The sequence below is a fragment of the Triturus cristatus genome, chromosome 5_2, assembly GCF_964204655.1.
Source record: "Triturus cristatus chromosome 5_2, aTriCri1.1, whole genome shotgun sequence".
NCBI classification, from domain to species: domain Eukaryota; kingdom Metazoa; phylum Chordata; class Amphibia; order Caudata; family Salamandridae; genus Triturus; species Triturus cristatus.
In genome coordinates this window covers 1118581876-1118602576 of record NC_140588.1, presented here as the reverse complement: position 1 = coordinate 1118602576, position 20701 = coordinate 1118581876, and the positions used below count along the sequence as shown (strand labels likewise).

General features: G+C 47.0%; 1 protein-coding gene across 1 annotated transcript in view; it reads left to right on the top strand.

Annotated features, from left to right (window-relative positions):
• The first annotated feature begins 9564 nt into the window (after positions 1 to 9564).
• LOC146829849 (indolethylamine N-methyltransferase-like) overlaps positions 9565 to 20701 on the top strand; it is a 182753-nt gene continuing 171616 nt past the window's right edge. The window contains exon 1 of the mRNA XM_085608519.1: positions 9565 to 9740. Within this exon, the coding sequence (XP_085464645.1) occupies positions 9593 to 9740 (148 nt within the window). The 5' untranslated portion in view covers positions 9565 to 9592. The remainder of the gene's footprint in view (positions 9741 to 20701) is intronic.

Below are 20701 nucleotides of genomic sequence, written 5' to 3'. Positions count from 1 at the left end.
GCTGAGATGTAACCTCTGGTTTTATAGGAGCAAGGCAGACATGTTGCATTATGTTTGTACATATTAGGCCTTAAAGTGCAAAATACGTATGTAAACTAGTATAGTACGTTAAGTTTGTGCAAATTAGGCTTCAAAGTGCAAAAATGCATATGTAAACAGATGCAAAGCATTAAATGTATGTAAATTAGGTTTTGATGTGCAAGATACAAAATAAAATTACTCGATTTTCAAAGACCTGCGTGAACGTACAATTGCATTGAGGAAGCCAGTAACTCTAAAAATTAATTCATCTGATTCAAGCATTAAAAAGTGTCTAAAAGCATGATTGTGATCAGTCAGATAGGGTTTGAGGATACTACGCTGGTCCCACCTATAGTATGCCATCCAGTCGGGCTGTACGTTAAGAAATCGCAAACCGATTCATGGGAACCCAACAGATCGGGGGAGGGTGCAGCAGATATCAGGTTCGTCAAAGGAATAAATGATCTGAAAAGAAAAACGGAAAACGGAAAACCTGTTTCAAAAATTCTATGTAGGCAAATGCCAAATTTGTAACCAGATGCCACATTTGTAACTACCGGGAAATCCCGGCTGGCATCCAAGAGACACAGACAGGTCCCAAATGGTGTGTGTCAGAGATAGGAGGGATCGGCGGTTTAGTGACAAGCCCCAAACAGATGAATAAACGGGAACAACGGGGGATGGAGAGATCCAAAGAGCTGCCAAAATACTCGGGACTGCAGTGGGACAGACTGGGAAAGGGCAGCGAAGAATCTTACCGTAGACGAACACGGAGCTTGAACGGGAAACGGATCCAGTGAGATAATTACAGCAGTAACAAGTCCTGATGGCGCAAGGGAAATCTGCCAACCAGTCCAGAATTTAAATGGTACCCGACCAATTCCAGGGCCGGGGAAAATTAGTCTCGCGGGACTGCCCGGAGTTAGGAAATAGAAAAGGGGCTACAGGGGCAGGACTAGGAGGGCCGATAGAAGGGGCGGCCATGTTGGAAAAGGATAGAATAACAGCAATATAGCGGACGTAACTAGATCTGAGATTCAGTCCTAGTGCTGCAAATAAAACTGAACATACTAACAAACGGATAATCAAAAACGAATAAATAGAGCTGTATAGACCAGCTCAATTACGGGTAAAGTATCAGGATTAGAGTATATACCGGGAGGTGGAGGAAGGGAGGAATGGAGAATCTCTTTCAAAGAAGGTGGTCTAAACAAAACAGAAAGAATACCCAAATCACAATAGGGTAAGAGATAAAAAATTATTTTTTTTACAGTAAACAGAATCAAGCAGCCGGGAAGATAGAGAATCCCGGAGTACTGGCTCAAGTAATGGCATTTTCCCAGGGGCAGGTCTCATTGAGGCCCTGGGCAACAGAATCAAGATAAAATATCCAAAAGACCTCCCTCTTCTTTCTAAGAGTAGTGGGGTCCTTGCCTGCAGGGGTACGTATTTTTTCCAAAATGACCCATTTGAGATCTAGTTCTAAGTGTCCCGAGCTAGTCCAGTGGGATACTAGAGGGGCCCCTGATTTTTTCAGGCGAATGTTCGACTTGTGTTCACCAATCCTCAGGCGGCATTCCCTGCCAGTTTCTCCAACATAGGTGAGGTTGCAAGGGCAGAGAATCGCATAAATCACATTAGCAGTTCGACAGTTGGTCATATCCGTCAGTTTGATGGTTCGTTTGTTAATGTTAAGAATTTGTCTGACCGAGGCGTTGGAACATGCTTGACAGGATCCACACCGATGGTTACCCGTAATAGGGGGTAGGCCAGTGATGGATATTTGGCGAAGAGGACAAGAGAGTTCAGGTAATTTACCACGAACAAGGTGGTTCCTGAGATTTTTATTCCTTCTGAATGCAAAGAGTGGTTTGGATAGTCGATCGTTATCGTCCATGTTAAGGAGGTACCAGAGGGAATCGATGGTCTGACGGATTTTATGGTTGATGTTAGAGTGCCGGGTAACGCACACCAGTCGATCTGTAACCTTGTCTTCTTTTTGTTGGAACATAATGTCACGGTTATAGTACCTGGCTCTCTTAAAGGAGTTCTTCACCAATCTAGGGGGGTAGCCCCTATTCAGGAGTTTGATTTTCAGGATGTCAGCCTGGTGGAGGAAATCCTTGGTCTCAGTACAATTTCTTCGAAGTCGGAGAAATTGGCTGAACGGAATACCCTCTCTTTGGCAGCGGGGATGGTAGCTGTCAAATTGGAGCAACGTGTTCCTAGCGGTGGGCTTGGTGTATAGGGAGACAAATAGGTGATTATCTTTATGCTCTACCCATACATCAAGAAATTCAATCCTGTTACTGCTAGAGTGAACAGTGAATTTCAGATTTTCATCAGCTTGGTTAATCCATTGAACAAATTCATCAAGGGAGGTCTGGTCACCCTTCCAGACGAAGAAAATATCGTCTATGAAGCGTGACCAGGCGTGGATGTTTTCGAAAAAGGGGGCGATCTCGTTGTAGATGTTGGTTCTTTCAAACATCCCCATGTATAGACAGGCCACACTAGGGGCACAAGCTGCCCCCATGCTGACTCCCTGAGTTTGTTGATAGAATTCGTTGTTGAATTCAAAGTAATTTTCACCCAGTATAATTTTCAGACATTGAAGAATGAAGGGGGTGTTGGTGATGTCAGGTTATTATCCATCATTCTAGGAAAGAATATTATCACAACATTGTTGTTTAAATAAAATATGTTTCTTTTATTTTCTTTGTCCTTCTGATTTCTTTGAGCCCACTCCGGCCCGGGGTTTCTCTCCACCCAATGTGACCCAATCTTGGGCGTAACGATATCAGTTGAGTGTAGACAGTGGGGCCTGTTCTCTCTTTGAAGGTTTCCGTTGTTCCCTTTTCCCCTGTCTACCCATCCTACCCCTAGGGACCCCCCTTCTTCTGAATAATACCCACAGCACAAGTCCCAACAACTTGTTGCATCATGGGGATTGCTCACACATCCCTCCACAACAGAGGATACGTCTGCCTACATCCGGGCTCTGGATGCATGTGTGTGGAACGCGTGTGTACACACACCTGTGCAAGGTAATGCAGGTCCATGCCTGGTGCAACACAGCATCATTTGGCAACATTGCCAATTCGGACACACTACTGGGGGAGAGCACACACATGGCAATGTGGCACGACATGTGAACCTGTCAGACCCTCACACCTGATCACTGTCAGCAGAGCAGCCAATCGGCGCACTCCGGAGGCAGAGAACTGTGCATATCCCATGGGCAGTGAGTCATGCCCCCTCACACGGGTCAATGGCCAGATGCCAAAAACGACTTGATTCATCCAGCAAGGCAAGGTAGGCTGAGAGCGTTGCCATCCGTGATGCATGTTGCACAGTTTAGCCCCAACATTTCCTGAACTTCGACATGTACCCATGCTGTGTGTAAGTGTCTTAAGCATGTCCCTGCCTGTTGTGGCCGTTGCCTCGTCCGTACTGACACGCACATGGCAATAAAGTCTATGCACCTCCCCTGGTGTCTAACAGTGAGATGTGTTGTTTTGATTGTCCACTCGTGCACCAACATTGGGCATCGTCCCTACACATGGAGGAACTGACTGAGGCATGTGCAATGGGGGGGTGTCCCTTTGGCAAGCTCCACCTCTGTGAGCCAGACATTTTTATTGGATAGGTGATGGACGCCAGGTGCACTTATGTGACTTCAGCACTAGGAGTATGGTGTCCAACCCCTGACCATGTGGCGTGATTTCATATATCACAACAGAATGTGTACACACAGATGTGTGTGAGTAGGTATGCGACGTGAACTTCTGGTGTCACATGTGCTGTAGGACACCACTCCTGGCCTGCTTTCGTTTGGGCCAGTCCCACACACGCCCCTATTCAAGACATGGATGTTTGCCTACATTGGGGGTTGTGAGATTGTTGTTGATGTGCAATGGGGACACAGCTAGTACTCACCTTCACAGTCATCCAATTGGCCATGTGTCCCAGGGATACAAAATGCGCATAGATGTCAGTTACCAGGGTGTACATTCATGTGCAATCATTGTACCTACATCCAGCCATACCTCCATAAGTGAGTGAACTTAGTGATGACACATCTGTGTGATTTAGAATGTTTTATTCACATTCAGGTGATTGTGGGAGCTGGGGCTGTACATGCCCATCCAAGCCCACATCACATGGAAGCCCAGTGGTGTGCCAACCAGAGTCCATTGGGATTGCACAGTGATTGGGAAGAGGGAGAGTGCAGTCCGCAGCAGGATAGCTGTGTACTGCTACTGCCTCCTTCCCCACACAGTATTTCACATCCCCTTCTTACTCCCCTGATACAGGTTGGGTGTGCTGTGTGTCCAGTGTGTGTGGCGGGGTGATGGCTGCATCACTGTGTGCCACTGACATATCAGGGGTTGGAGCTGTGTGTGTCGATGTTCCCGCTGCAGTCATCTGGGAACGGCTCAGTGGCAGCAATGGCAAGATGAAGTACTGCAGGGCACTGAAGTCCCCAGCTACTACCTGCTGGTGTCCATCCGTGTCAGACATCCTTCCAGCCTGCATCCGCTCCCTGGTCTCCATTAACCTCCGCATCTGTCCCAACTCTGTGCTGTAATGGCTGGTGCCTGTCTGCCCACACAGTTCTTGTGCCCGATTCATGGCACCAGCGAGGTCAGCCAAGGTCTCTGGCGGAGCATGGTGCAGACAGGGGGTGTCCGATAGGGACTGTATGTGGTCCAGGCACCCACATATGGCATCGAGTTTGGCTGCCATGAGCACGAAACCCACCCGCCGCTGTTCAGCCAACTCCACCTCAGAAGACCATACACGTTGTATTTGCTCCATGTATTGGCCGGGGGAACCTGGGAGACAGCAGTGGTGGTGTGTGTTTCCTGCTGTGTGGTCTGCACAGGTGGTGGGGTCACCTCGGGACAGCTGGCCTGCCCTGCACCTGAGGGTGGGGTACAGAGGCTGTCCAGTATCCATTGGAGGGTATCTTGACATATGTGCAGGTTGTCCTCTACATCATCAATGATGGGGTTTGTGTTCTGCTCTGCAGTAAGTGTTGGTTGTCCCTCTGCAATGTTAAGGGGAGATGCAGGTTAACATAGTTGCACATGTATGTTGTTAATTGGCATATGATTACATTCAGACTGCATGCCAATGTACATTATGAATGTTTTGGGGGAGCTGGCTATTCGATGGCAGTCAGTGTGTTTTCCGAATACATGATGGATGTGTGGTGGTACCCGTTCTTTATCATCACACTGTGTCAAGCAATGCCAGATGTGAGTGGACAGTTACTACGCACGAGCAGAACCTGTTGTGGGCTCTGTCCTGTGGTGCTGGTGTTGCACATTGTACCACATTGCCGTCGTTGCTGATGTCCTGTGATTGCTATGTGTGTGTGCTGCATTATGGGGGAGTTGGCCCTGCAGCTCTGATTTTGTGTATCCTTCTCCCTTTTAGGCCAGGTGCCTTTGAATTGTGTGCTTTTCGGGGGCAGAATTGTTTTTCACTGGGGTCATATTTGCTCTCGGACAGATTTAGTGGCCAGGTGCATTGTTCATCTGCTGCGTATATTGTACGGCATGGGTTGTGGGTTCATGTGTATATGTCAGAGCGTGACCTGCTCCTTTGCGGATGTGGTCCGCACTGGGCTACCTCCATGACGCTTTATGGGCCATGTCATTTTTTTGGGCTGCTGCCATGCTATCAGACATGCAGTGTTACTTGCATAGTCAGTGTGGGTCATGGAGCCGCTGCTTTGCTGGATTCAAGCAAAAACAACAATTGATGGACAGAATGCAGAACAATGTCATACATTCACCCCAGTACAGAGATCTGGGCCTAAATCCATCGTTTTTTTGCTCACCATGCCTTTCCAGTTTGAACCCAGCCATATGCAAATCAGTCTTGACCCTGTGGCTTATGGGAACAGTCCAGCCCGAACTGCCAAGCCAGGTCCACCCTGGACTGGAAACAAGCATCCTAGGACCGGTTTCGGGGTTTCACCCCTCTTCAGCCAGGATAGCTTGATTCCAGTGGCATGGAGAGCACGGGACCCACGTCTGGGCATACCCTTCCCACTCGGGGTGACAAAGGCAAAAACAAGAATTGATGGACAGAACTGGGGTGGCGTAGTGGGCAAAAGAACGATGGATTTAACCCAGATCTTTTGACTGGGGGAGAATGTCTGCATTGTCAGCATTCCGTCCATCATTTGTTTGTTGTAACTCTTTTCGCCCTAAGTGGGATGGGTATGCCCAGACGTGGGTCCCGTGCTCACTACGCCACTGGAGTCAAGCTATCCTGGCTGATGACGGCTGATAGCCAGAAACCGGTCCTAGGATGCTTGATTCCGGTCCAGTTCGGGCTGGACTGTTCCCATGAGGCACAGGGTCAAGACTGATTTGCATATGGCCATGTCTGAACTGGGGTGGCGTAGTGGGCAAAAGAACGATGGATTTAACCCAGATCTTTTGACTGGGGGAGAATGTCTGCATTGTCAGCATTCCGTCCATCATTTGTTTGTTGTAACGCTTTGCTGGATTCGGCACAAGTGCATGGGTCGGTTGTGATATTGGTGATTGGGGGGCCCCTCTGTTCACATTGTGTATGGGGGCCTACTTGGCATTTCTATGTGTGCTGCAGTGTTCCAAGGCAATCAGGGACATGTTCCACAGTCATTGTGGGTGTGCAGTGTGCTACGCATACTTGCGCATGTGTGCCATTGTGCCCATCCCCCCCAGTCCCTGGTTATTACTCACCCTGTTGCTGTTGGGTCAGGTCGTATCATGCTGTGTCCAGGCCCCCCAATACTGCCACCGTCTCCTCACTGCTGGCTGTAGTCACCATTTGCTCCAGCTCATCCAGCTCCTCCTATGTCGCAGGAGGCCCACCTCCAGTCCCTGTTGGCAGCGAGCTTATCTTTGGTCTGCCTTTTCAGATCATGCCAGTGCCTCTTGACCTCCTCCAGTGACCTCCTTGACACTCCGACTGCATTGACGTTGGTAACAATGGCCTGCCATATTTAGGTTTGGGTTGCCAGTGCCGCAGTGAAGGTGCCGATCGGTTGGTATTGTTTTTCGGTCACCTTAGTGATGAGGATATGGTCTTCCTGCAGACTGAACCTTGTGTTCCTCTTCCTCTTGTCCTTGCCTGACCACAAACGCGGGGTGCCTGGCTGGTCCTCCGTGAGGCTTGTGGTGTCCGGCTTGTCCTCTGCACTCAGTCCTGGTGCATCCATTTCGCTACGCAGTTTGAAATGTTTTGGGAATTTTTTGTTGCTTTTTCCCACCAGATGCGTGGGATTTGTAGGCCTGTGGCTGGTCTTCGCTGATTTGTGTACCGCGATTGTCCTCATCGCATGATTTTTCACGTTCGCTTTTCGCATTTTTGTGGTGTGGTGTTGAGTTGGATGCTGACATTTGACACGTTATCTGGTGTCTATCGCATGCTACCGCCTTGTTGTGAATTCAACATTGACACGGGGTTATTTTCCCATGATGGGCTGCGATATTGGAAGTTGCGTTACGCTACTCTTGCAGTAGTTATCACACGTTCTTGTGAATTTAGCCCTAAGGGACTTGCGGTCGGCGGTTCTGCTTGATCGATTATGATGCGACCAAACACTTTTCGGTTGGATTCCCATTGATCCCTATGTGAGCCTGTGTTCCGCCCGACAACACATGCTCCTAAGGGGAAATGGAATGTTTTACAGAAAACTCTGCACCCTGTTGCGGTCACCCCATGGTGCCTGCCACACAGTGCAAAGTTTTGCAGGGTGGTCCCTTGGGTACCCGCTCGGCCCCTAATCAGTGGCGGCAGGATGAAAGGTGCCCCAAAGTCAATTTCCAACAGCATTTTAATGTGGGACAGGCCGACTAAGAAAGGCTGTTGGAAACCTACAACGTAATCACTCGGTTGGAAATGCTGTCCTTAGAGCTGTACAATGCGGTTACAACTGACACAGATGCTCCAAGAGCCAGTCGGAACCAATTTGAAAAGACCGTGTGGTTTACCATCTGACCACCAACATTGTTATTGGTCGGATGGATTATAAACCATCGGTCAGAAGCGGAAGAGGAGTTGCTGAATGTCAGGAGGAGGCTTTCCGCCCAACATTGTAATTAGCCTCTTAATGCGATCATAGGAAAGGTTCCCACCAGCCAGGAGCTAATCCTATTCTGGATAGCACACGTACCAGAACAGCTTGAAGCAGTCTTTCCCCATATGGGCGCACAGGAAAAACACGGAGTACTGACAATTTGCTTACTGATGGGGATGGCTCCCCAGTTAGAAGATTGCACCTCTTGTTGTACAGTCTTCGCCACCAGAACACTGGGGCAGAGCCTGCCTTAGATCTGGGAATGAAACTATTTTTGCTCAGGTATCTACCATGATGTTAATTACCTAAGTTTATCGAAGAAACATATGCCTCTTTAAGCAGAGATAATCTGGAAGTCAAACCTGGGACACCAAGGGTTAAGGGTCCTGAAAAGGATAACTCTAAGCAAGCACCAGATTCTTCAAAGAAGAAAGGGGATAATAAACAACAAAATTAAACAAAGCCCAGTTACAGGCTGGGTCCCCTCAACAGGATCACACCGATCAGAGATATACAAAACCGAGCGGAGATGAGACTCAACAGCAACACCTCTATGTGGTTACAATTGTTTACTCAAATCAGTGTGCACTATTTCTCAAAAACTATAAATTAATTAACAAGAGGATAATCAATACCCATGAATAGTGGACTTCGACTATTTCTACGAATCACTTATTTAGAAATTGGATTATACAGGATCATTCCTTGATCCACTGTCTCTCTCAATTCTTTTTTAAAGAAATTCAAATTAAATGAAGCTACATAAAGTTCACCTTTATCCTCTTTGCTCTTTATAAGGAGTTTTTTGAATGAATGCACACAGCTCGGAATTTGGATGTGTGTCACCTGTTTAAAATAGGTGTGAGACCAAAATCAATCACATCTATGCACCAGCTACCACGCATGAGCGAGATTGACACATTTCTGTGGGAGCTGTGTAAATGCATATAGATAGCCAAATTGAAACCCCCATGTAGGCCAATAATTGTAAACTTCACCAGACTTCCCTTGCATACTGAAAACCTACTTTTTTCCAGCACACCTGGTTGGGCACCAACCCTTGTAAAAAGAAGCAAGAAGAAAAATCCTTCTTTCCTGGTTAAAGATGTTGAGCAGATCTGTATGAAAGGAGGAAGGCACACTCCTAAGGGCTGCCTGTACCCTGCCTGCATCTGGTTGCTGTGGACCTCATGATGAACTAATGATCCAGAAACCCTAAGTGGGAACTTCCTGTATGAGGGGGTTTGCTCTGAGTCCTAGCTGTGCTGTAGAGCTGAGACTAGCAGTTGAGAAAGGTAGGATGTGGACACAGGCTACAATCAGCCTAAATCTGAAAGTTAGATTAAGTTGGCGATAAAATGACATTTATGCTTATGATCACATAAGTCACTGTTTGTACATCATTTACAAGGCAGATTGCTCTCTATATATATTGTTAGTGTAAGTAACAAGGATAGAACACAGGAGAGCAGAGCAGAGGAGAGAATGGCATCTACCAGCAGTATCCTAAACTTCTATGACCAGTTCTTTGATGCAAGCAAGGTGCGAGACCTTGCTTTCACACCAGAATCTGCATTTTATAAAGATGGTATTATTGAGATGTTTTCCAGCTACAACAAAGTCTTCTCATCAGGTACGTACTCTCCATTCTGCTTCTTAATAAAATTATAATTTATGATCAATAGAGAAAGTCACCTTGAGTATTTCTACAAATCAATTTACAAATACTCTTTATAAGATTATAATTGTTAGGCAACATGTATCCTACAAAGTGTCAGATAACCACCTCAATTATTGAAAATTGTCTCAGCAGTTTGTGCTATGTTATATCCAGAACAAACCAGGAATGATATCTGTCCTCACAGGGGAACGATACAAGTGAATCCTCACAGCAGAAGAGATCTGCTCTCTCATGAAGTTGAAGCTCTTGATGTTACACTGGGTACCAATAGAGTCTGCAACCAGACACCTGTAAATACCTGTTTCTAGTGATCCTTTGCGCTCATTAATTTGCACGCAAAAGACTCAAATATTCTGTGTTCACCCTATAAATGAAGTCTAAATGCATGCTCGTCCACTGCTCCTACTCACCTGTGTCCACATACAGATGTATGGTACATACGGTGAGTAGGTTGTCTGCACTGGCGGTGCACTTAGATGCTGTCAAGTCACATGAATTGTGCTCAGTTGTAAAAAATGGTTTCTTCAAAATGCATTTTTATCGACCCTTGAATTAAATAGAATTACTTTCCTCATTGACTGCAAAGAAGCCTTTGTCCTGACAAGTGTAAAGAATGCCATATGTAACTTATACCTAGACATAGTTGTAGCGCCGACCTGTCTGCTTAAAGCACTTTGACTTGTTAACAGGCTTGCTTTTACTGAAATAGCCATGGATACATTACAGAGGCATAGTTTATCCTTTAGTGTTATCTGATTTTACTCACCCAGTAAGAGATGTATGACAGGGCGAGTTAATGCCTCACCTTGGCTAAGCTTTTAAGGCACATCATTTAAGACTGATATCACAGGGTGAGTCAATGCCTTGTTATTTAAGAATGATATTACAGGCTAAGTCACTACCTTAGTCTTCAAGAGTGATTTAACAGAGTGAGTTACTGCCACACACTAGCTGATTCTTTAGGAATGACATCACACGGTGAGTCACTACCTCATCATTTAAGACTGATATCACAGGGTGAGTCACTGCCATGTCCTTTAAGAGTGATATTACACAGTGAATCAAAACTGTGTGCTTCAAGAATGGCATCACAGGGTGAGTTGCTACCTCAGCCTTTAATAGTATTAACACAGAGTTAGTCACTAACACATCATTCAGAGTAATAAGACTGTTATCACAGGGCAGTTGGTACCTCAACCTTCAAGGGTAATATCACAAGTTGAGTCACTTCTTCATCCTTTAAGCCTGACATAATAGGATGAGTCACTGCCTCATACTTTAAGACTGATATCCTAGGGTGAATCACTGCCTCACCTTCGATCACACTTTAAGAGTGATATCACAGGGTGAGTCACTGCCTCACCCTTTAGAACTGATACCACAGGATGAGTCACTCTTTCTCCCTCGCTCACCCTTTAAAATTTATATCACAGGGTGGGTCACTGCCTTATCCTTTCAAACTGATATCCCAGGGCTAGTGTCTGCATCATCCTTCAAGACTGATATCACAGGGTGAGACACTCCCTAACCCTTTAAGACTGATGTCATAGAGTACTGATATCACAGGTTGAGTGTCTTCTGTAACACGTTAGAACCGCATACCATAGCACTGGGTGCAAACCTTTTCCACCCAGTAATTTGACATGTGATTCCACTGAATGCAGAATTACTGCACATATTATTAACATGCATGAGTAGAAAAAACAGGTAACAGGAAAGAAACGTATCGTTAAAAGTACTCCAGGTACCTTAACACAGTCCGCTGAGCTATGGAAAGAACACCTGAACTCCCAGGACAGCCTACAGGCCAGACACCCTGCCCCTGTGTGAACATGTGCTGAGCCACATAGGTCATCTTTTAAAAAAAGCAGACACACATCTCTGCCACCCTTTCCCAGCAACTGGCAGCCCATCAGACCCTCGTGACCTGTCAGAACTCACGCTGCACACCCAGCAAGGGATATTTACTTTTCAGAGAGAGATCTTGAGGTTCTTGAAGCAGTGGCTGTGAGGGAAGAACCCAAGCTCATGTACCAGGGTCTGGGGATCCATCACAGACAAAGATAGGGCAGTGATGTAAAGAAACGTGTCACAGACCTAAAGTGGAGGATTAGGGATCAACTGGAATGATACCAGTGTGAGAGCCTGGCACCCACCCACTGCTGAACCTCAAACCGTACATGGAGAGGGAGAGTGCGGGACAGATCTGAGCAGTCTAGAGGGCATCATCCACGTGACAATCAGATACACCTCATCATACACTAGTATAACCGTTCATCACTCACTGTAAAATACAGAGTACCATATTTTAATACATTGACACACCAATACAAGTTTCTAAAAACCCACTCAGTGATTCATAGACTGGGGAATTGAAGGTGTGAAAGACAAGCGTGTAGGTGGTTAGAGGACTGCATGCATAGTGGATAGGGGTTTGAAGCAGTCCATGTGCTAAGGCCTGGCTCCCTGCATGAGTACTTGGGTACTGACTGAATGATTAGAGTACTGCAAGGAGAGTGCCTGGGTGAATTTATAAGTGGTTGGGTTTTGGCGCAGGGAATGGATTAGTAGATGCTGCTGAATGGGCCACTCGAGGAGTGCAAGGGGAGTGACAGGGTGTTTGCTGGAAGTGTATGGATACAGACTGAGGAATTGAAGGTGTGAAAGACAAGTGTTTAGGTGGTTACAGGACTGCATGCATAGTGGATAGGCATTTGAAGTAGTCCATGTGCTAAGGCCTGGCCCAGTGCAGGAATACTTGGGTATTGACTGTAGGATTAGAGTACTGCAAGGAGAGTGCCTGGGTGAATTTATAAGTGTTTGGGTTTTGGTGCAGTTTGTAAAAAATTTTCAGATGGGTACTGGTGGTAACTGACTCTGGCTAACCAGTCCTAATGTCAGTGCTGTGATAAAAGACACTTAGAATACAGTTAAAACACCTACATACACTAGGGAACACTATGCGTTGGGGTTCCCCTGTGATTAGAATGACCTCCTCTGTAAGCCCCTAGTACATAATAGGGCAGGGGCATTAAAACTACCTCTTAAAATGTGCCACAGGGCACGTTTGCACACTGGTGAAGGGAGGTGGGGGCTAAGCTGGTGTGTTCAAACACGCCCTGTGGGTGTTTTAATTTGGGGGATAAAGTCCCCTTGAATCCTGAGTGTCCCTTGGGTCCAACCAGCTCACCAAGTATCTCCAGTTAGTACCACAGAGCCGAGTTGCAGAAAGGTGTAAAAAGTGTCACAGCCGGGACCACCTCTCCATAACGCAGCACAGTGGCACTTACTGGAAGCACCTGGTGGAGTAGTTGGCCCCCAGGGTCCCTCAGGATTGAAGGTGAATTATTTCCCCACCTTAAAACGTGCCACAGGGCATGTTTGCACACGTCACCTCAGGCCCCATCCCCTTCCTTCACCACTGTGTAAATGCGCCATGTGGCCATTTTAATTTGGGAGATTAAGTCCCCTTGAATCCTGAGGGTCCCTAGGGTCCAAGTAGCCCACTAGGTACCTCCAGTATGCGCCACACAGCTGCATTGTAGAGAGGTGTAAAAAAGGGCATGTCCTGGACCACCTCTGTGCAACGACATGCAGTGGCGCTTACTGGAAGCATCTGGTGAACTAGTTGGCACCAGGGTCCCTCAGGATTGAAGGCAAATTATTTTCCCATTTAAAAAACCTGCCACAGGGCATGTTTGCACACATCACCTCAGGCCCCATCCCCTCCCTTCGGAGATTAAGTCCCCTTGAAACCTGAGTGTCCCTTGGGTCCAAGTAGCCCACTAGGTACCTCCAGTAAGTGCCACAGAGCTGCGTTGCAGAGAGGTGTAAAAAGGGGCACGGCCTGGGGCACCTCTCTGAAACACAGCACAGTGGCACTTACTGGAAGCACCTGGTGGACTAGTTGGCCCCCAGGGTCCCTCTGGATTGAAGGGGAATTATTTTCCCATTTAAAAAACCTGCCACAAGGCGTGTTTGCACACGTCACCTCCGGCCCCATCTGTGAGAAAGTGCCATCTTTCTTGCATGGTATGCCCCCACTTTTTGCTGAATTGCTGATGTGCTTTGACTGAGTGTGCCCTGGGCTCCTGTCAATCAGGTGCCCAGTGCCTGTGTTCCTTCCCTTAAACTGTATTGAAGCTGAAACCCAATTGGCATCCCTGGCCACATGTCAGCCCCTGGTAAATCGTACCCTAGGTACCCAGGGCATTGTGATTAGAGAAGACCCCTAAGGGCTGCAGCACTTATTGTGCCACCATTAGGGGCCCTGTACCCTGACACCCACACACTGCCTTTGCAGACTGAGTGTCCTGGTGCAGAACTAAATAAAGAGTCGACATGGCACACATCCCAGTGTCAACAAATCAGCGAGAGGGGTCCCACTACACCAAAGGGGGACAGGACACCAACGAAAGACACTATGTCAAATGAAAAGATCCCCTTGGGTTCCTTGTGAAGCATACACCAAATCACTCACATACACTCAATAGAACTAAATATGAGCACCCAATAGAGTCCGAAAATACAATATGTAGAAAATGTATAATGTATTCTTTATTTATATCATAAAATCATTTAAAAACATATCATCCATATAAAAAATGGGAGAACCTAATGATCTTTAAGGAAATGAACAGACAACAATATATTGTATATTAAAGGCACTCAAAATACATGAACCTAGATGATAATGTTCATAAATAGATGTACAATGAGCATTATATTTTCTTCTTCTGCTCAAGTCAAAAGTTGTTATAAATGCCTTCATAAGCCAGAAATTCCTTTGTTTTAGCAAATTGTTGTATGAATCCTTCCTACAGAACTATAGAAAAAGCGATGCGTTTTGGTGGTGTCTTTTAATTTCCCACCTTCTTCAGGCTAGCAAACACTTATAGCAAATCTCCCAAGTAACTGTATCTGCTCTAGGGTAGACCGAAGGGTTATATATCTCTCCTTTCACGGTTAAACCTTCTCACCACAGATGGTATCTCACTTGTATTCCTCTGTATGGGGGGACACAGTCTCCTCCCTTTAATGAATCTTTGATGATGTCAATAATGTAAACCAACCGACTGGGGATAATCGATGCGGGGTTAAGCCTCATCCGCTAAACTGTTGCCCGGGTCCAAACTTTTGTGACCACCGGAGCTATGGTCATCACTGCGAGCCTATATAGCCGCAATAGCACTTCGTTAGTTGTGCTTTGATATTCTTCATAGGATTTTCCGGGACTGAAAAGTCTCACGGCCTGCTCCTGTTCTCCCTTTGTTACTTATCCTGGTGCAGAACTAAATAAAGAGTCGACATGGCACACATACCAGTGTGCCATGCCCACAAACCCACTGCCCTGGCATTCATCAGTCACCCCTCCAGCTGGGTGCCCTATGCCAGTTGTGTGGGCACAGGTACATGAGCCCTGTGCCTCAACAGTACCCAGGGCCATCCCTGGGCACTGTAAGTGCAGTGATGTGATTAAGAGTATATGGTTCTGGGAGGTTGTCATTACGATCTCCACAGCACCATAATGGCTACACTGACGACTGACTAGTTTGATATCAAACTTCTCAGCACATTAAACCCACACTGAAGCCAGTATGGGATTTAATGTAAAATGCACTACAGAGGGAATCTTAGAGATGCCCCCTGAAAACTACCCTACAATCCACGTCTTGTCTGAGAGGCTGCCTAGGCTGCCACGCAGCAGACATGTTGCTGGAACCCTGGGTGGGGAGCCCCCCGCTCTGATAGGCCTGCAACAATGCACATCCTGGGCGAGGTGCTATATCTCCTCCCCCAGGATGGGCAGGTTGAAGCTTCAAAGGCATACCTCCTTTGTGAGCTTCTCCAGACCACTTGCTGTACTTAGCAACTGTCCCCCACTGGTTCTGACCCCCACTCTGTGACCTATATGAGGAAAGGAGGTGTGCCAGCCTGTGCCAACTCCACCCCTCAGGTGGGAGAGGCGAGGTGAAGCATAACTCCAGGCCCCGGCCATCTTGAGGATGGGGAGCCCTGCCCAATCAGAGATAGGCTCCTGCCCCCCTCCCACAGGAGAGGAGCAGGATAGGGGGTGTACTCACCCCAGGACAGGGATCTATTGGTCCCTGCCCTTCCCCTACCTGTAACGCCCCTAAATTTAGTATTTAGGGCCACCCTGAACCTTCCTTCTTCAGATCCCAATTTAGAAACAAGAAAGAAGACCAAGAAGAAGAAGACCTGCCATACAGCTGCTGACAAGAGGACAACACCAACTGACTTGGCCCCATCCCTACAGGCCTGTTTGATCCTTAAACCTGCTCCAGCTAAATCCCGGCGTCTCCTGCGGACAGCAACCTCAAGAACCCTGGAGGGCCTGCCTGCCTTGACCCTCTTAGAGCCTGGGACTCCCATGAGCAATGGTTCTGCTCAAACAGCTTAACCAACGAAGGACACTGTTCCTAAAGCAGGATGCAAAAATTCACCCATACTTACGGGTGCAAAAAGTCACCCGTGCATTTAACAGAAAAAGATGTGAACAAAGAAACCTTAGGTAAGAGGTACCCACAAGTGAGGGGAAAAAACTTTTTGTCCTCTGATGCCCTCACACACCCCAAGAGGTGTCATGCTTCATCATCGGGCAGTTGCTCCTCGTAGGGCCGGCGCTGCAATTCCCTACGGGTCCCCCGAAGGGTCGCTTTGTCGGAGATCTTTTAGGAATGCCGGATGGTGCATGAGGGTGTGTGGGGAGTGGGTTCAAATGAGGGTGAAAAAGAGAATGTGCGTTCAAAATAGATAACGAGTAAAAGGGTCAACATGCAGCGGCAATGTAACTGTTGTACCCTTCGCAGTCCGAAAACCGCTCAATAAAAACATTGCCCCAAAGGCTCACTATGCCTGGGTGTCATAGGTCATAGGTCGACATGTTTCGCGCTTATCTCGCCCAACCAGGGTCATTAGCGCTTCTTCAGGACCATAAAAATTCATAATTCAGGTAAGTGAAGTGCACGTGAACAGTGTCAATGAGATAAAATACCCTCTTTCTCAATCAGGGCGGAACAGCAACTTGTGTACCCTCAGTATGGCAACAGCTGTATGGTGGATGCCGCTCATGATTAATACCTAGGAAAGAAAAACACAAATAAACCGAACATATGGACTTCAGTAAAACTTGATGCCTCATGATGTGCCACAGCTGTGTGCACATTGGTTCTAGTCAAATAGAAGAAGAATTAAAAAGTTAACAGACACACGAGACATCCAACATTGAAATAAAGATAATTGAAATAAAGTCCCATCTCTAAGGGGCATCCAAGGTAATCACATTATGCCTGTTAAAGGTCCCACCCGGAATAAGGCTGGTGACACACATGATTAATAGTGCCCATAGTTAGCTTACCTAGCCCTGCTGAGACAGTCCCTCTAAAGGCGCGTGCAATGGAAGCCCGCACATGGTCGGACTGAAAAAACAAGCAAACCAAAAATAAACTGAATTAAAATGAGGGGTGAAGGTCCCGGGTACAAGTAATGCTGAGCTAATTGGCTCAGAAAAGCCAGTAACATAGTTCATCTACTTACGCGTCGAAACGCGGGCTACCTCCTCCACACCTACCCCTCCATTACGTTCGCCGGTAATAAGGTGCCGGGACTAGTGGTAATTTAATGGAGAGGGAAGGGTGGTTTCCTTTTCCGGCTTGGCCTCCGGAATTATGACAAGCCGCATGCGCTGTAGCAGAAACAGGTAATGAGGTGCCAGGATTGGTAATAGTAAATTAAAGGGCTCTGAGTGATTTCTTGTGCCGAATCGACCTCCGGAATTCTGACCGTTAGCGCATGCGCTGTGACAGAAAACAGGGTGCGCATGTGCATAACACGGGGAAACTAATCCCCAGTACATGCGCGCAAAAATAATTGGCATATAGCTGCTGATGGCTATGTTCCTCTAGCACCTCCCCTTACATAGCGTATGCCGTTAATGGAAATATGATGGCACCGCGTCATTTTGGTAAAAGGGGCTGGTGATAGGGAGGTGTATGCTCCCAATTTTTGTATAAAAAGGAACAAGCATTAAAGCAATTGTAAATAAGATTATTGCCAAAAACACCAGACAACTATATTTAAATTAGAAGTACCAGAGACCCAATAACACCGGTAATATTAAATGAAAATAAACCTGAGACAGACCTGGGTAGTAACCTCTGAATTACCCTAAGGCCACTAGCCTTATTGATCTCAATTAAAGATACGGGGGCGAAATCTCAGTTGTCACAAGGAAGTCAAGGAGGAGTGGGACAACCACTCCCAGTGTCAATAAACGGGTACTCGTGTGTCTGAGAAAGGAAAGGACAGACAAGGATAGTAAGGTCCCTCGGCTGAACCGCCGTGCAATATATGTAAAACAAAAAAGAGGGGGGGACCTAGGAGCTATTAAAGGTCCAGTGTCCATGCTCCTGATGCATACATTTTAACCAACGAAGGACACTGTTCCTAAAGCAGGATGCAAAAAGTCACCCATACTTACGGGTGCAAAAAGTCACCTGTGCATTTAACAGAAAAAGATGTGAACAAAGAAACCTTAGGTAAGAGGTACCCACAAGTAAGGGGAAAAAACCTTTTTGTCCTCTGATGCCCTCACACACCCCAAGAGGTGTCATGCTTCATCATCGGGCAGTTGCTCCTCGTAGGGCCGGCGCTGCAATTCCCTACGGGTCCCCCGAAGGGTCGCTTTGTCGGAGATCTTTTAGGACTGCCGGATGGTGCATGAGGGTGTGTGGGAAGTGGGTTCAAATGAGGGTGAAAAAGAGAATGTGCGTTCAAAATAGATAACGAGTAAAAGGGTCAACATGCAGTGGCAATGTAACTGTTGTACCCTTCGCAGTCCGAAAACCGCTCAATAAAAACATTGCCCCAAAGGCTCACTATGCCTGGGTGTCATAGGTCATAGGTCGACATGTTTCGCGCTTATCTCGCCCAACCAGGGTCATTAGCGCTTCTTCAGGACCATAAAAATTCATAATTCAGGTAAGTGAAGTGCACGTGAACAGTGTCAATGAGAGAAAATACCCTCTTTCTCAATCAGGGCGGAACAGCAACTTGTGTACCCTCAGTATGGCAACAGCTGTATGGTGGATGCCGCTCATGATTAATACCTAGGAAAGAAAAACACAAATAAATCAAACATATGGACTTCAGTAAAACTTGATGCCTCATGATGTGCCACAGCTGTGTGCACATTGGTTCTAGTCAAATAGAAGGTAATCACATTATGCCTGTTAAAGGTCCCACCCGGAATAAGGCTGGTGACACACATGATTAATAGTGCCCATAGTTAGCTTACCTAGCCCTGCTGAGACAGTCCCTCTAAAGGCACGTGCAATGGAAGCCCGCACATGGTCGGGCTGAAAAAACAAGCAAACCAAAAATAAACTGAATTAAAATGAGGGGTGAAGGTCCCGGGTACAAGTAATGCTGAGCTAATTGGCTCAGAAAAGCCAGTAACATAGTTCATCTACTTACGCGTCGAAACGCGGGCTACCTCCTCCACACCTACCCCTCCATTACGTTCGCCGGTAATAAGGTGCCGGGACTAGTGGTAATTTAATGGAGAGGGAAGGGTGGTTTCCTTTTCCGGCTTGGCCTCCGGAATTCTGACAAGCCGCATGTGCTGTAGCAGAAACAGGTAATGAGGTGCCAGGATTGGTAATAGTAAATTAAAGGGGTCTGAGTGATTTCTTGTGCCGAATCGACCTCCGGAATTCTGACCGTTAGCGCATGCGCTGTGACAGAAAACAGGGTGCGCATGTGCATAACACGGGGAAACTAATCCCCAGTACATGCGCGCAAAAATAATTGGCATATAGCTGCTGATGGCTATGTTCCTCTAGCACCTCCCCTTACATAGCGTATGCCGTTAATGGAAATATGATGGCACCGCGTCATTTTGGTAAAAGGGGCTGGTGATAGGGAGGTGTATGCTCCCAATTTTTGTATAAAAAGGAACAAGCATTAAAGCAATTGTAAATAGGATTATTGCCAAAAACACCAGACAACTATATTTAAATTAGAAGGGCTAGTTGGCCCTCAGGGACCCTCAGTATTGTAAGAGAATTAATTCATCAACTTACAACTTGTACAATGGTGAAGGAAGGGGGCATGGCCTGAGGTGACATGTCTGCAAACACGCCCTATGGTGTGTTTTAAGTTGAAGAATGTATACCTCCTCAATTCTGAGGGTCCCTGGGGGCCAACTATCCCACCAGGTACCACCAGTATGCACCAGAGAGCTGCGTTGCAGAGAGGTTTTCAGAGGCCACGCCCTTTTTTACAATACTCTGCAACGTAGCTCCGTGGTGCTTACTGAAGTTACCTGGTGGGCTAGTTGGCCACCAGGGACCTTCAGGATTGAAGAGGTATTAATTTCTCAACTTAAAACGCGCCACAGGGCGTGTTTGTACACATGTCACCTCAGGCCCCGCCCCCTCCCTTCACTACTGTGCAAACACGCCCGTGGTGCATTTTAAGTTGAGGAATTAATAACCCTTGAATCCTGAGGGTCCCTGGAGCGCAACTAGCCCACCAGCTACCTCCATTAAGCGCCACAGAGCAGGGTTGCAGAGAGGTGTAAAAAGGGGCGTGGCCTCAGAACACCTCTCTGCAACGCAGCCCCCTGGCTCATACTGGAGATTCCCGGTGGGCTAGTTCGCTCCCAGGGACCCCCAGTATTCAAGAGGATTTATTCCCCAATTTAAAACGCGCCACAGGGCGCATTTTCAGAGTGTTTTTGTGAGGGGGCGGTGCCTAGGGACGATCGCGTGTCTTTTTTTGTTGAATTTTTTTGAAAGGGGGCTGTGTGGCCCCCCTTCCTTTTACTTTTTTTGGGGCCCTGGGAACCCCATCCCCCAGGGCCTGCCCCCTATTTAAAATTAAAATCATTT